Source organism: Pimephales promelas, chromosome 20, assembly GCF_988280905.1.
Source record: "Pimephales promelas chromosome 20, fPimPro1.hap1.1, whole genome shotgun sequence".
NCBI classification, from domain to species: domain Eukaryota; kingdom Metazoa; phylum Chordata; class Actinopteri; order Cypriniformes; family Leuciscidae; genus Pimephales; species Pimephales promelas.
Window position 1 is genome coordinate 9,273,810 of NC_142788.1, and position 16,191 is coordinate 9,290,000.

General features: G+C 39.7%; 2 protein-coding genes across 6 annotated transcripts in view; both read right to left on the reverse strand.

The window, feature by feature from the left end:
• Window positions 1-746: 746 nt before the first annotated feature.
• On the reverse strand, window positions 747-7,442 carry pnpla1 (patatin-like phospholipase domain containing 1). The gene is made up of 9 exons (XM_039681326.2): window positions 7,163-7,442; window positions 6,757-6,989; window positions 6,073-6,138; window positions 5,749-5,958; window positions 5,275-5,335; window positions 3,550-3,780; window positions 3,343-3,475; window positions 2,124-2,246; window positions 747-2,031 (listed from the first exon to the last, which is right to left on the reverse strand). The coding sequence occupies exons 1-9, from the start codon at window positions 7,440-7,442 to the stop codon at window positions 1,719-1,721; spliced, it is 1,650 nt and encodes a 549-aa protein (XP_039537260.2). The 3' UTR covers window positions 747-1,718.
• Window positions 7,443-8,717: 1,275 nt separating this feature from the next.
• The window catches only part of etv7 (ETS variant transcription factor 7), a 13,119-nt gene continuing 5,645 nt past the window's right edge, over window positions 8,718-16,191 (reverse strand). For 2 of the 5 annotated variants that reach the window (XM_039681330.2, XM_039681327.2), the window contains exons 6-10: window positions 12,457-12,513; window positions 12,197-12,355; window positions 11,911-12,053; window positions 11,572-11,672; window positions 8,718-9,612 (exon numbers count right to left, since the gene is read on the reverse strand). In XM_039681330.2, the coding sequence (XP_039537264.2) occupies window positions 9,429-9,612; window positions 11,572-11,672; window positions 11,911-12,053; window positions 12,197-12,355; window positions 12,457-12,513 (644 nt within the window). In that variant the 3' untranslated portion in view covers window positions 8,718-9,428. The remainder of the gene's footprint in view (window positions 9,613-11,571; window positions 11,673-11,910; window positions 12,054-12,196; window positions 12,356-12,456; window positions 12,514-16,191) is intronic. The other 3 variants (XM_039681329.2, XM_039681332.2, XM_039681328.2) reach the window with 3 other exon arrangements.

The following is a 16,191-nucleotide window of genomic DNA, read 5'->3' on the forward strand; positions in this document are numbered from 1 at the left end:
AAAGGATTATTAGAAACACCTGTTCATTTTCTTATTAATGCAATTATCTAATCAACCAATCACATGGCAGTTGCTTCAATGCATTTAGGGGTGTATTCCTGGTCATGACAATCTTCTGAACGGAAAAGAAAGAAAGGTGATTTAAGCAATTTTGAGCGTGGCATGGTTGTTGGTGCCAGACGGGCCGGTCTGAGTATTTCACAATCTGCTCAGTTACTGGGATTTTCACGCACAACCATTTCTAGGGTTTACAAAGAATGGTGTGAAAAGGGAAAAACATCCAGTACGCGGCAGTCCTGTGCACGAAAATGCCCTGTTGATGCTAGAGGTCAGAGGAGAATGGGCCGACTGATTCAAGCTGATAGAAGAGCAACTTTGACTGAAATAACCACTCGTTACAACCGAGGTATGCAGCAAAGCATTTGTGAAGCCACAACACGCACAACCTTGAGGCGGATGGGCTACAACAGCAGAAGAACCCACCGGGTACCACTCATCTCCACTACAAATAGGAAAAAGAGGCTACAATTTGCAAGAGCTCACCAATATTGGACAGTTGAAGACTGGAAAAATTTTGACTAGTCTGATGAGTCTCGATTTCTGTTGAGACATTCAGATGGTAGAGTCAGAATTTGGCGTAAACAGAACGAGAACATGGATCCAACATGCCTTGTTACCACTGTGCAGGCTGATGGTGGTGGTGTAATGGTGTGGGGGATGTTTTCTTGGCACACTTAAGGCCCCTTAGTGCCAATTGGGCATCGTTTAAATGCCACGGCCTACATGAGCATTGTTTCTGATCATGTCAATCCTCTGATGGCTACTTCCAGCAGGATAATGCACCATGTCACAAAGCTCAAATAATTTCAAATTGGTTTCTTGAACATGGCAATGAGTTCACTGTACTAAAATGGCCCCCACAGTCACCAGATCTCAACCCAATGGGGCATCTTTGGGATGTGGTGGAACGGGAGCTTCGTGCCCTGGATGTGCATCCCACAAATCTCCATCAACTGCAAGATGCTATCCTATCAATATGGTCCAACATTTCTAAAGAATGCTTTCAGCACCTTGTTGAATCAATGCCACGTAGAATTATGGCAGTTCCGAAGGCGAAAGTGGGCCAGACACAGTATTAGTATCCTTTAGGTGAGTATATATAGCCTATATAAATTTTTTTTCAACTTTATTGTCAGACTCAGAGTCCATTAGAAAACCATACAACATTACAGACACCCAACACTTCCTTAAAAACATGTTTTTTCAGTACATGTATAGTTAGTTAATGCTGCTAATTAATATTACTTTGTACTTAAATGTAAAGTTACACTGTAACAAGGCCAACTTCCAAAGTGGAACGTTTTATTTTAACGTGTCTGTGTTACAGTGTAATTATACATTTAAGTAGTTGGCTTAATAATATAATTAACAACATGTGCTTATTAGGGTTTGTTTTGCGGTCAGTTACATGTAATTATGCACACTTTACAGTAATTGCTATATTAACTACTTTGTACATGGAACGTGTGACAAGGACACTGTAAAATAAAGTGTTTCCAATTACTAAAGTTAACAAATGGGACCTTATTGTAGTGATACCATACATTTTTATTAGATTTTTAAAAGGAAAAATACACTACAAAATCTAGAGACTAGTCCCATGTTAGTGTGTATTCAGTATTTAGCTGGAAAAAAAAAAAAAAAAAGATACATCCACTTCACTCTGTGTGAAGTAACGTTAACCACCCTGGATTGCTCGCATTATTTTCATTTCTTTTCACATCAGCCACATGTTTTTGTAAGGTGTGTTGCATCTCTATCTTGCGTCTTCTCCACTTGCTCTCTGTTTCTAGTGAAAACAGGAGCGTGTAGATGTTTGGCAGGGTCTGTTCCACAGACGAACTCGCTGGGAGATGAGATGAGACATGGCCATTCATGTTAGAGGAGGCCATGTGTCTCTCAGCAAACTCTCTGGGCCTGCGGTGCTCATCTTGAACTTGTGCAGGCATGAAACTGATCACACTCAGCATCCTTTGCAAAAGACAGAAGATACTTCCTCAGTGGACGTATCAACAAAAACTGTAACAGCAGAGAATGTTTTTTTGTTGGTGTTGTGTACTTACATGTCTCCAAGGACTTTCCAACAAGTGGACAACACAATTTTGAGTACAAAGATCATAAATAGCTTGATGCCATGCCAGAGCCAGTATGCCAAAGTCGTAGCTTTGGTGGTCCATTTCTGAGACCTGTGAAACAACATGAGTGCTCATGAACAGCCTCGAAAGAATGCCTTTTAAATTCAGAAACCTTTAAGTGGGATTTTAAAATAAATGATGTTGCTTTTATGCATTTAATGAAAATAACTGATGCACTGAAATTGGCTTTATGCACAGCTGAACTTCCTGAACTTCAGCCAGCTCCTTGTTTCCTGTCTGCCATTATTGGCCAATTGATAAATTCAGGTGTGCCTGACCTCAGTAGTCACGGTAACAATAATCAGACACACCTGAATTAATCAAGTTTGTGCAATAATGGCAGACAGGAAACAAAGAGCTGGCTGAAGTTCAAGAAGTAGTGCAGCTGTGCATAAAGCCAATTAATTTCACTAAAACTATTAATCTATTTAATAATCAACACAGTTTTTGTAGTTTTGCGGTCCCCCGTGAAACAGATTTTTGTTAACCCATCAATACGAAGCCCTTAAAGGTGATGGAAAAGTTTTGAAGAAACTTTGCACTCTCTTTAGAACTCAAAAGTTTCCTCCTATCCAACACTATCTCACGACCAATTCGTACGAATTCGATGCATGATTAAAAAGTGTCTAATTCGTATGACCTCACTCGTACTAATTCGTACGATTTGTCTAAACCCACGTGATGGTTAGGTTTAGGAGCGGGGTGAGGGGTAGGTCATTCGTACGAATTCATACGAATTGGCCAATTAGTAAAATATGTACGATTTTGCAAAATCCTATTAATTCGTACGAGTGAGGTCGTATGAATTGTTACGAATTAGCCACTTTTTAATCATTCGTCGAATTCGTACGACTTGGTCGTGAGATCGGGTTGTCCAATCTCATATTTTGTCCATTACAATGTCCCTTCAGGGGCTCTGTAGCATCAACAGAAAGCAGCATAGACTAAAAAGATCTCGGTTCATCAAATAGACGACTAAAAAACAAGAAATCAATATTGTCCACACAGCTGAAATGTTCACCTGTTGTAGTTTATTTATGTTGTGTGCCCTGCAGTATTTATAATACATGGTTCATCCTTGGACATCATTTTTATATTAATATGTCCTCATAATCTTTAATCAAAATATCTTCCCTTTCCTCTTTACCTTTCCCATAAGGTTGTGGCACTCCAGATTGGCAGTGTAAACAGCAAGAGCAGGAATGAGAGCGTCCGTTGCGATAAAGAGACATCCGGATTACTCAGAATCTCCAGCTGTCCCTCAATATTACACAGCAGCACTAAAACAGATTAGGAGGATGTTTCACTTATCGAATCCCTCATGATCAGAAATGTAAATGGGACACTACAGTACCTTCCTGAACCTTTACTGGCGAGTTCTTCTGTTCTGTCCGCTCTTGACGGGATGGACTGATGGATGAACAAACCCCATTGATGGTCTTCTCTTCAGGTTGTTCCAGGGAGTTTGGCTGAGATTCCTCTTCCTCGACACCATCAGTCTGTGTTAGCATCCAGTGATCTGAGCTCAGAGAATCATCAGATGCATCGGACTCCTTTCTCTGTTGAGGGTGCAACGGCAAAGCATCTGTCGAGGTGAGTGAGATAGTCATGAAGGAGAGTTGACTTGATTCAGAGTTGGTTCATCTTTTTAAGATTGGTGTCTAAGTATTCAAATGACAAAGGTTCCAATATTTCCTATTAGTCTTTTCAAAAGATTTACAAGTATCGTTACAACTGTCGTTGTCTTACCGAATGTAAAAAAGTAAGTGTTCGCTATACATATCACCTAAAAGATTATTAGGAACACCAGTTCAATTTCTCATTAATGCAATTATCTAATCAATCAATCACATGGCAGTTGCTTCAATGCATTTAGGGGTGTGGTCCTGGTCAAGACAATCTCCTGAACTCCAAAATGAATATCAGAATGGGAAAGAAAGGTGATTTAAGCAATTTTGAGCATGCATGGTTGTTGGTGCTAGGTGGGCCGGTCTGAGTATTTCACAATCTGCTCAGTTACTGGGATTTCCACGCACAACTATTTCTAGGGTTTACAAAGAATTGTGTGAAAAGGGAAAAACATCCAGTATGCGGCAGTCCTGTGGGTGAAAATGCCTTGTTGATGCTAGCGGTCAGAGGAGAATGGGCCGACTGATTCAAGCTGATAGAAGAGCAACTTTGACTGAAATAACCACTCGTTACAACCGAGGTATGCAGCAAAGCATTTGTGAAGCCACAACACGCACAACCTTGAGGCGGATGGGCTACAACAGCAGAAGAACCCACCGGGTACCACTCATCTCCACTACAAATAGAGAAAAGAGGCTACAATTTGCAAGAGCTCACCAAAATTGGACAGTTGAAGATTGGAAAAATGTTGCCTGGTCTGATGAGTCTCGATTTCTATTGAGACATTCATATGGTAGAGTCAGAATTTGGCGTAAACAGAATGAGAACATGGATCCATCTTGCCTTGTTACCACTGTGCAGGCTGGTGGTGGTGGTGTAATTGTGTGGGGGATGCTTTCTTGCCACACTTTAGGCACCTTAGTGCCAATAGGGCATGGTTTAAATGTCACGGCCTACCTGAGCATTGTTTCTGACCATGTCCATCCCTTTATGGCCACCATGTGCCCATCCTCTGATGGCTACATCCAGCAGGATAATGCACCATGTCACAAAGCTCGAATCATTTCAAATTGATTTCTTGAACATGACAATGAGTTCACTGTACTAAAATGGCCCCCACAGTCACCAGATCTCAACCCAATAGAGCATCTTTGGGATGTGGTGGAACGGGAGCTTCGTGCCCTGGATGTGCATCCCACAAATCTCCATCAACTGCAAGATGCTATCCTATCAATATGGGCCAACATTTCTAAAGAATGCTTTCAGCACCTTGTTGAATCAATGCCACGTAGAATTAAGGCAGTTCTGAAGGTGAAAGCGGGTCAAACAGAGTATTAGTATGGTGTTCCTAATAATCCTTTAGGTGAGTATAAGTTTATGAATACTTGAACATGAACATCCAAAATAATAATAAAATATATATATATATTTAAATAGCAGAAAAACTCACTGCTCTGCTGCAGAAAGTATACGGTATCTTGGTATCCACTGTAGAAAGCCTTCTTCAAAATCTGTCAATTAACAATGAATTAAGTTAAAGGAAGTGTTGATAAAAATGATGTCATTTGAAACCCATATTACCATTTATTTATTAAATAAAGACCATAACAGTTACAGAATGTTCAAGTGGCTCGATTCCATCCAAGTGGACAGTGATCAGGGTTGTTTACTCCAAAAAAAATAAATAAATAATGGGACACTAAATGTAATTTTGGCTTTAATAAGATTTTCCCAATTAGGCAAGAATAAACCTGGTGTCCTCCATGATTCCTGTTCTCTGTTTCCGAAAACAAAGCACTTAAATGTGACGAGCTTGTAATCATAACCTCAGAAGTGGGAAGTAAGACATTTCCGATAGCACGTGAAGGCAGCATTAGAGCAAATAGCCTAAAAGTACTTGTGTTGGGACATTTACTGAACTCACCCTCCAGTCCCGAGGGAACATGGCATCTACCAGTCTGATGAAGTTGGTAATTGAGCATTGAAAGTAGAGCTCCTGGATGATGGCGTCACAGAGGATGGTGGAGGTATCAGAGGGACAGATGTCCATGTTTCCAGCAAACGGGGAGATGGTGAGGGTGGGAGAGGATTCCTCGAAGGGCTGGATGTTTGTGAAACCTCCGTCCATATAGTGCTGGGGAAGTATAGAGGTGTTATATGTCTTGTTTTAAGCTGCATGTTGGTTTAGACTCTGTAGTTCTTAGGCATGTTGTTACAGAGGACATACAGTACAAACACTTTTACTCACCTCGCCTTTATACTGTGGTGGGATCACGCCAGAGTACACAGGGACAAAACAACTGCACAAAAGAGCCTTGTAGGAGACGGAAAGAGGCCACTTAAAGGGTTAATTCACACACACAGAAAAAATTGCACACCCTCAATTCAAGGTGTATATGACTTTCTTTGTTTAGCCAAACACAATCAGAGTTATGTTATAAAGAACCTGGCTTTTCCAAGCTTTGGGAGCGCCTGAGATTTTGAAGCCCAAAAAAAGTGCATCCCTCCATCATAAAAGTAATCCAAAGTACTTCACAGGGTTAATAAATGCCTTCTGAAGCAAAGCCATGCACTTTTGTAAGAACATATCCATATTTATAACTTTGAACCACATTCTAAACTATAATCGCTGGCTTCTGTAACAGCCGTACGCGAATCTAGTTTTGATGTAGGAATATCAGAGCGAGGCGAATTGGTGTTAAATTTGTATGAACCTCACCAAAGTTTAGGTTTCTAGGACTTCTTTTCCTACAAATTTAGTACAAGTACAAATTAGTACGAAATTGCCAACTCATGAAATTGTTAAACTTTCTCATGAGATTGGGCTGCAACAGCTGTAACTGAGCTGTAACATGACACACTACAGTAAACTGAATATTTGTATACATATACATTTTTTAAATGATATGGCATAAATAAAAATTATGCTTACTTTTACAAGCTCATCTTTGGAATGAAATTCCGTCACTAAAACATTTTTCCCGTCAGACATGCGAGTCATGGAAATGTGCAGACGTCCCGTGGCCAGAGTGTGGGCATTATCAGGCAGACATCGCTGCAGTGTGACCTCCAGCCACCGGAAAATATCCACCGTGGGACTGAGAATGCCGAGCGACTGTTGTTTGGTAAATCTTGCAAATTCCAAAAGCTGGTCTCGCACACGTCCTGTGAGAAGAAAAGATTGATTTAATGACTACCAACAGTTCATTTTATATCCTAATTCTTTTTGTCCGAGTGACTTACAGCACACTAATCCCTTGACCAACCTTTAGAAGTACAACACTAGTCCCATAGTCAATAAATGAATGGGGAATATGAACAGAAAGATCTCAGATTACCTAGATTGGACCCACAGACGACCGCTGCAGCCACGAGAGAACCAGCAGACGCGCCATAGACTCTTGGAGCTCCTTGCAGGATCCAGGCCGCGTTATCCAAAAGACTCTGAGCAGCACCGAGTTGGTAAGTTGCTAGAAAGCCAGAACCACAGAAAGACACAGAGAGGTTCTCATTTTTAGAGAGAATGCATAACGGTGATGACATGACTGGAAATATCTCCTCGTGGTCAGATGGTATCAGCTCTTCGGTGCTCTGACTCCAACTTAAGATGAGGACCATCAGAGCAACAACATAAAAACTGACAGTCACGGTGTTGTTAACAACAAAAAACGTAAGAAGGTCCCTCCTTCCACTCTGGAAAACCAGGAATGATCAATTTCTCACATCATGATATCTGAATTAGACCTTTGTGTCTGCACACAAACTTCAGAGGGTATCAGAGGTAAATGGATATTATTGTCATCTTTGGAGCAATACTAATCCCTTGACATTTAGTTTAATGTCTTAAAATGAGCGTAGACATTACCGTAGAGAAGAGCTAAACCATTTCAAGCACATCTATGAAGAGGGAGAATGGATCCAAGAACCGAATCAATAAAGTTGAAACAAAAAGGTATCTTATTCCTCGTCCAAAACCTACGTAGAGACCATTATCTTAAATGCACCTACCGTTCACACAGTCAGTTGATTTGCCGTGAGCAATAATGTGATGTCACTTCCCTCAGCTGAACTCAATGCTCTTTTAGATCAGAGATTCTCAACCGTTTTGACTTTCAAAAGCCTCTCATGTTTGAACAGTATTCAAAGGCCCAGTGATTTTTCCAATTGTTCATGATTTCTAAGATAAAAAATTAAGGATAATATTTTTTATAGAAAAATCTATATTTATTTTTAAGATGTTATGACTTTTCCAGGTTTAGAAATCACACTTTAAAAATTAGGTTGTAAAGGTGTTTCCCTGACATTGGGAATCCCAGTTAAAGAAAGTAAAATAAGAAATATTTAGATTTTTTTTTAAGAAAAAAAAAATAGTTTCGTCTTCTTTTAAGTTATCTTGAGAACCCCTTTTTTAGAACACAACTTTACGGGGTATTTAATTTCATTGACCATTAATCAACATTTGTCTATTTATGTTATAATAATGGTAAGTTTAGAGCCTAATTCTCACTATAGCGATGACTTTTTCCTCAATAAACTCATAATTACTGCTTATTAATAGTTAGTAATGTATTGTTAAGTTTAGGTATTGGATGATTAAGGGAGAATGTGATCAAGCAGAATAAGCCATTAATATGTGCTTTATGTCCTAATAAACAGCCAATATCCTAGTAATTTGCATGTTAATAAGCAACTAGTTCATAGTGAAAATTGAACCCTAAACTAAAGTGTTACCTTCTAGTAGACTAAATTTTATAAAACCAAATGACATATATACTTATAAACAACTTTTTTAACTATTTAAAAAAGCATACAAACTATTTTCGTATTTACTTTTTACCAAAAAAGCCTTAAAAATAAAATAAAACTTCACAAAATACAAACTTTCCCTTCAGCATTCATATTTATTTTAACCTAAATATACATATAAAAAGTATGAGCATCTAATTTGTCAGTTACCTTTATAGCATCAATAGGGAATTCATGAAAACAGATTTCAGTGTACATATTATGGATGCACTTTATTTTACAGTATGTGCACTTACGTGTAATTACAGTGTACTTACCTAAGGAAGCACTAGGGAATATAAAGTCGCTACATGGGTTAAGGTTAGGTTTAGGTGTAGGTTCAGGACTAGTACTTAGTTATTACCCTGAAATTACTATAAGTACATAGTATATTCCAGTGGAATAGGACTGTGAAATAAAGTGTCACCCATATTATTAATGCCGTTTGATTAATTAATGCAGTACAGTTCACAAATCTATAAAAAATAACATTGCATAGTTTTGCAACCTGAGAACGTTTTTCATATCAACTTGACAACGAGACTATGAGAATCAATCATGATTGTTGCGTTGATGAATTTCGTGTAGTTTTCAACACATCCTCACAGCAAACAACTGCATAAACTACCCTGAGTCAAAACTGTGTGAAGTAAACCTAAACTTAGCATCTCCGAAAATATTCCAATGGTTCCTCGACAGGATATCAGCAATCTCTGGGGATGTAGATGGCAGTCTGTATTTCACATCATTCTGAATTTGACGTCCGGCTCTGGGGTCTCCCATTCTAAAAGGCCAGGTTTATTAATGCAGAAGTGAGTGTCATGGGATTGGCGATATGCTGAAGTTGTGGTCAGAGCTGGGACTCGGGGTGGTAGGGGTCGATACAGGTGATACTTCCAGAGCGTCTTCTCTGTAGTCAGGGGACGCGGGACTATCGGGAGACTCTGGCGGTTCAGCACGCTCCGACCTGCCTTGCATTATTTCCTCAGGCGTCTTGAGAAAACTGCGGAAGACCAAGGGCCAGTTTAGTTAGTGACTGAACAACAAAATGTAATTTCACCTGCATGTGTAACATGTTCCTTGTTCAACATCTTTGTTGAGCCTGGAACAACATTCCAATAAAACAATCAGATTTGAGGGACCAGTTTACAGTTTATGTCAAGTTAAGGCTCACAGCCACGGTTAGGTGCTTCTACATCAGTGTTATTCACCGTCATTTCACTCTGGTTTTAGGGATAACTTATGGGTAATGTTAGGGTTAGGGGTAGGGATAGGGTTAAGACTACATTTTCAGACAGGACTGTTGTTCCAGGACCCAGGAATACATCTAACTAAAATCATGAAGTGTGACCAGGACAGCATTTTCCTTTTGGAGAACACCACGCCTACAGTAGTTTAACAATATTAGCAGTTTTAGCTCCCTCTTGTGTGAGTTCAAAAATCTACTGTACTTACTTTGCATTTTAGTGAATTACTACTTTGTCTAAAAAAATTTCTTACTTTAAGTATTTTGTTTAAAGTGTATATAAATTTACTCACTCTTAATTTGTACTATTTTCCACATTTTATAATAAAATTATTAAATCTGACGGATATGGATGAATGGGGACTATTTTCTAATAATACAATTTATACAAAAATAATACACTTTAAAGTTCCCTTGTGGTGAAAATCAAGCTTTTAATGTTGTTTATGTGTCTATATGGTGTTTTTAATATGTTTTAAGACAAATCATGTGCAAATTCATCAGTCGACACCATTGCTGAGGCTTTTCTCCTTAAAACTGCAGTGAACCAAAGATAGTCCCCCTAAAAACGCTCTAAACTTTTAAATGCATAATTTTAGTGATGTTTTAAGGGATGAAATAATTGACTGCAGGGGGATTTTAAAATAATGTAGAGTGTAAACTGAAATATTAAACACTGTAATATTCCATAAAAAAATAAGAATTTTCCATTTTGAATTCATGGTGACCTTAAAGGGTTAGTTCACCCAAAAATGAAAATTCTCTCAGTATTTACTCACCCTCATGTTGTTCCAACCCCGTAAGACCTTCGTTAATCTTCGGAACACAAATTAAGAAATTTAAGATATTAAGATCACTCCTGCATACTAGTCCATAGGCTTCTTGAGGGAATGACACTTGCTGGCATCTAAAAGTCATTAAAGACATCGTTAAAATAGTCAGAGTGACTACAGTTGCTCAATCTTAAGTTTATCAAACGACGAGAATACTTTTTGTGCGCCAAAACGAACAAAAATAACGACTTTATTTCAAATGTTTACTTCTCTATGGGCCTGTAGTCAGTTAACGTATGTGATAGCGTAGAGCTACGTCACACGTAGGCTCACTATTGGCCGACGCTGGTCATGTGTGTGATGCGTGTGACGTACAATAACAGAAGCTTGCGCTATTAAACTAGTAACCTGACTCGAGGCAGAGAGAGAAATAAACGAATAGTTGAAATAAAGTCGTTATTTTTGTTGTTTTTTGCACACAAAAGGTGTTCTCGTTGCTTGATAAAGTTAAGATTGAGCCCCTGTAGTCACTTGGACTATTTTAACAATGTCTTTAATGACTTTTCAGGGCCAGCAATTGTCATTCCCTCAAGAAGCCTATGGGCTAGTATACAGGAGTGATCTTAATATCTTAAATATCTTAATTTGTGTTCCGAAGATGAACGAAGGTCTTACGGGGTTGGAACAACATGAGGGTGAGTAAATACTGACAGAATTTTCATTTTTGGGTGAACTAACCCTTTAAAAATGAACTTGAAGTACACTACAAATGCACATTCAATACAATTACACTTCTTTGTTACAAAGGGTATGACTCAAATGAAAGTATATAGGAATTATATCACCATCACCATCAACTAACAACTAACATAAGTCGACTCTGACATTTGATTTATGAGCAAGAACAAACAAATACTAATGTGCTTCAAATGACTCCACTTACCGGAAGAGCAGTCTCTGCCCCGTCTCTTTCTTGATAATGTTGAGCTTGTAGTAATGGCGCAATGCTCTAGACATTTTCTCATAGGTCATATTGGCCCTGTTCTGCAATAACAAACAGAGCCGATTATTGCAGTAGCACCTCAATGAGATCCATGGGGAGGATTCGGATCAAGATCCAAGGGGTGGAGATGGGTAGGATTAGGGTTGGGTTTAGGGATTTGGGGTGGGTGTATGTATCTGAATCCGACTCCTCCCCGTGGATTTCATGTTCTGCAGTGAGAACCATCTCGATTATCGTCAATAACGCTTAACAACACAGAAGAGTCTCCTGTTAAAGTACCTTGTGGTTGCCCCAGAGTCGTGCCAGTCCATTGGGATCCACCACTCTGAAGACCATGGAGTCCGATTCCTCCCAGCGTATGAAGGCCTTATACCGACTGTCCGACAGCAGGTGGTACACATAGTCCCATAACAGTTTGCAGTCTAATGAAAGGATGGAAGGGTCATGTTACTTTGTGCTTTTTGACACACTGTAATTTGTATTCTTTGTTTCTTCATTTGCAGGGATTGGATATTATTAAATGATATCAGCCATAGTTGATGTCTCCAACAACATGCGTGAGCACCTGGAATCTTTCCATTGGCCTCAGTGGTGTGTGTGGTGTTTGCAGGTTTACTGGACAGGTTGAGAGGTTCATCTGTACAGAAAACATTTACAGGCTGTCTGGTTTTGTCTGGAGATTTCTGTTGCAGTCCTTCCTTGGGAGAATGTTGAGAAAGCTCTGCTGAATACGGGTAAACATTGAGCTATGAAAACTTAAAGATCAAAAGTCAAATTTGTAGTAAAAAACAAACTCATCCATATCCTATATTAGTGGATCTCAACCAGAGGGCCGGCCGGGACACACTTGGAGGCCACAAGATGGACGCGCTTTGGTGGGTCCTTTAAATATAACAAACAAGAAATGCCACTATCCTAGGGGTGGATGATACACCCGTGGACACAATTAACCGCTACAAATGTACATGTGACTGTGCTGTCACAAAAGCTTATGTGTATTTAATCATTGATGTTTAGAAACTAGTGATTTAAAACCCCTGAAACACAATAAGAACTAAGCAAAGAGAGACTAATTTGGCTTGAACAGTTACTGTATGTGTCAAAATTACCATCTTTGCAAGTAAACACAGTCAGTAATGTCTTAACCCGTTTAATCCCACCGCAGGTTTGTTCTTATTTATGGAAGCTCTACAAATGTTGTTATTGACTTTGGGCAAGACATTCAACTTTTAAATGACAAAATACATTGTCTTGATTAAAATCAATTAATGTCATGTGACTAGTTTGAAAGTTCACTTCCTGCTTGCACATTTAGAAGAAGATGTCTTCCTTTGACTACTACAAAAAGTAGTATATAAAACATCTTAATTTACAGATAGAACTATCATATTTTGTACATATATTCTTTAAAGGGTCTACTACTGATATATTTTGATAACTTATACTTCTGCATACATATTTTGCTAGTAAGACTTGTAAATTTGTTTACGTATATAACACAGTGCTTCCATTGAAAACACAGGTATTGGCTGGCATTGGCAGGTATTGGCAATTCTACACGGAATATGCCACATGAGGAGGATGGATGATCTAGGCAAAGGAGAAGTGCTCACTAACACAGATTTAGACAGATTTGTGAACAATATTTCAGAGAAATATGCCTTTTGTGTACATAGAAAAGGTCTTAGATCTTTGAGTTCAGCTCATGAAAAATGGGGGCAAAAACAAAAGTATTGCTTTTATTATTTTGCAGTGTTGTAGTCGAGACCAAAGGGAGTCGAGTCCGAGTCGAGACCAAGACCAAAGGGAGTCGAGTCAGAGTCGAGACCGAGACCAAAGAGTGTCTGGTCCGAGGCAAGACCAGAGAGGTTGGTGTCACGTAGTGATTTTGTGTGTTTTCGTTATTAGTTATTGCCCGTCTATTATTTATCCCAGGTGTTTCTCATTTCTCACGCCCCCTTGTTATCTTGTCTAGCTCGTTTGTCCTTGATTATTTAAGCCCTGTGTTTCTGCCCTGTCTTTGTTGGTTGTTGAATTTATGTGTGTTACGTTGGTGCTTTCATGATTCTCGAGTCCTGCTTCTAGTCTTGTGTCTTGTTTCAAGTTTGTTAATAAAGCGACACTGCGTTTGGACCGAGCCTCAGCTCTGTTTCTCCGCACAGCGTCACAGTTGGATAAGCTAAGGTTGGAGACTTAAAGATATCTTTAAGAATATGTAAAATATTTGGTGGTAACAATAAATTGGCACCATACTCAAACAGTAAACCAAATATACCATGGAATCATGTACACTGTAATGGTAAAAAGGCCACATAGTGGTGTAGTGGTAATTTTATGACTTAAAATTATTACAATCAGATATTGCTCTTTAACATAACATAACTGCACACGAATTCTGTGTGGCTCTTATATGCAAACTGAATTCTGGATGATAAGGCAGACATTTTCGATACATAGTTGAGCTAGAGGCTCCACATCACATCTGACCTGGGTCCTTTCACGTTGACGTTTCAATCATACAATTTAAAGAAATATTAACATCAGTTTTGTAGTACTCGAGACTCGGACTCGTCTCGGACTCGGTCTCGAGACCATATTTTAATGGTCTTGGTCTTGTCATGGACTCGTGTGCATTTGGTCTCGGAATTGACTCGTACTCGAACATTTTTTTTTTTAGGACTCGGAATTATTCCCGAGTCCACTCGAGTTCAATTCAAAATATTTTTCATGATTATTAATGTTTGTTAATAAAGTATTTCTTTAAATTGATTGACACGCCCAGTGATTGGTGATTTTCTAGTGCGCAACTGCGCATGACAAATTGTAATAAAATTACTTTTAACACCACCTACTATGTGGCCTTTTTACCCTAAACTGATCATATTTTTTAAACTCTAAGTAAATTTAGTAAAAAAAAAAAAAGGATTTCTCTAAGTAAATTAGGTAATCAACCCTCACTGGTCTCGGTCTCGACTCGGACTCGACCGTCTCTGGTCTCGGACTCGACTCGGACTCGACTCTCTATGGACTCGGTCTTGACTCGGACTCGACTCTCTCTGGTCTCGGTCTCGACTCGGACTCGAGTGAGGTGGTCTCGACTACAACACTGATTAACATACAGTAATAATCATGACATACTGTATTTTGAATGGGACTCGAGTGGACTCGGGAATAAGTCCGATTCCGAGTCAATTCCGAGTCAAAATGCACACGTGTCCATTGCAAGACCGAGACCATTAAAATATGGACTCGAGACCGAGTCCGAGTCAGAGTCTTGAGTACACAACACTGTAATTTTGTTCAGTGTAGTTATCAGTATCCCAAAAACGTTCAACTGGTTGGACGTTCTGGACGTACGTGACCCCCTTTCCCCCACCCCAAATTGAAAGTGACTGTACCGGGAGTACCAGGGTGAAACAGCCCATTGGCCAGGTAGACTATTGAATGGCGATGCAGAGGTGAACCATCTGGAGGATTGGACAGATGTTCATGAGAACCAATTGGTGTGCCCCACACATGACCACAAACAACCCTTTCTACAATGTACGGCCCATCTTCAGTGTACTGAATGAGTCCACACAGATCTCCCTGAAACTGGCCTAGGACAGGGCCCAAGTGTAGACATGGTCTAGCTAGCCCATGGGGTCTAGCCGAACAAGCGGAAGTTCCTCCAGGGTGTAACTTTGTACATGACAACCTTTTCACCTCACTAAGGGCCAATCCCAATTCTACCCCTTACCCCTTCACTTTCCCCTTCCCCTCCGTTTTGCGCATCCACGTGAAGGGGTAGGGCTGTCCCAATTCTCTTTTGGTTGGAGGGGGAGGGCTAGGGGAAAGGGCCAGATAGCCCTTCAAACGAAGATTTTTCGGGAGCACACTTCAAACGAAAGGGGTATGAGAAGTGTCACTGCTAACCCAGGCTACAGACGCAAAATGGCTGCCCAAGCGAAAAAGGAGACCCATAAATGTAAGTATTTGTGGCTTTAATAAGTATTATAACTACAAACAATGATTTGCTTTATGTTACATTCAATATTGTGTTCATTTTTACGGTCAGTTTCTTCACAGAATCGTTTGTAAAAAAAATTCGCTAAAATTACTGTAGTTTGCTAACGATAGTCCCGCAACATATTTTCGTCGTCTCCGTTGTTTCCTGCTAACTTCACAAGATGCAAGAAAATAGCTGTAACCCACGCGACTGAGGTGTCGACGGCATCTTGAAAGTTGTGATAAACATCGGCGCATCTCCTGTGACGTAGGCGCTAGCGACGACTTATAATGACGTTTAACGGAGGCGTAGTGGTGTCCCATTTCTTAGGGGAATATTTTCACCGCTACGTATTGCCACTCTGTTTCAAGGGTCAAGGGGAAGGCGAAGGGGTAGGGCTAGGGGAAAGGGAAGGGGTAAGGGGTAGAATTGGGATTGGCCCTAAGCCTCCTTCATGAAATGACAAAACCAGATATTGGATGTCTTGGAATGAATTGTGTCAATAGGTCTAATTGAAGAATTTGAATGAATTCTGACTGTTGTTTCCCACCGGTCACTATTGTGACCGAGTA

Coding starts and splice junctions, on each gene's coding strand:
- pnpla1 (XM_039681326.2), bottom strand. CDS start 7,442: ATGGTCCTCATCTTAAGTTGGAGTCAGAGCACCGAAGAGCTGATACCA. Junction 3,476..3,549: donor GCCAGTAAAGGTTCAGGAAG/GTACTGTAGTGT, acceptor AATCTGTTTTAG/TGCTGCTGTGTAATATTGAG. Junction 2,247..3,342: donor GCCACAACCTTATGGGAAAG/GTAAAGAGGAAA, acceptor GTTGTTTCACAG/GTCTCAGAAATGGACCACCA.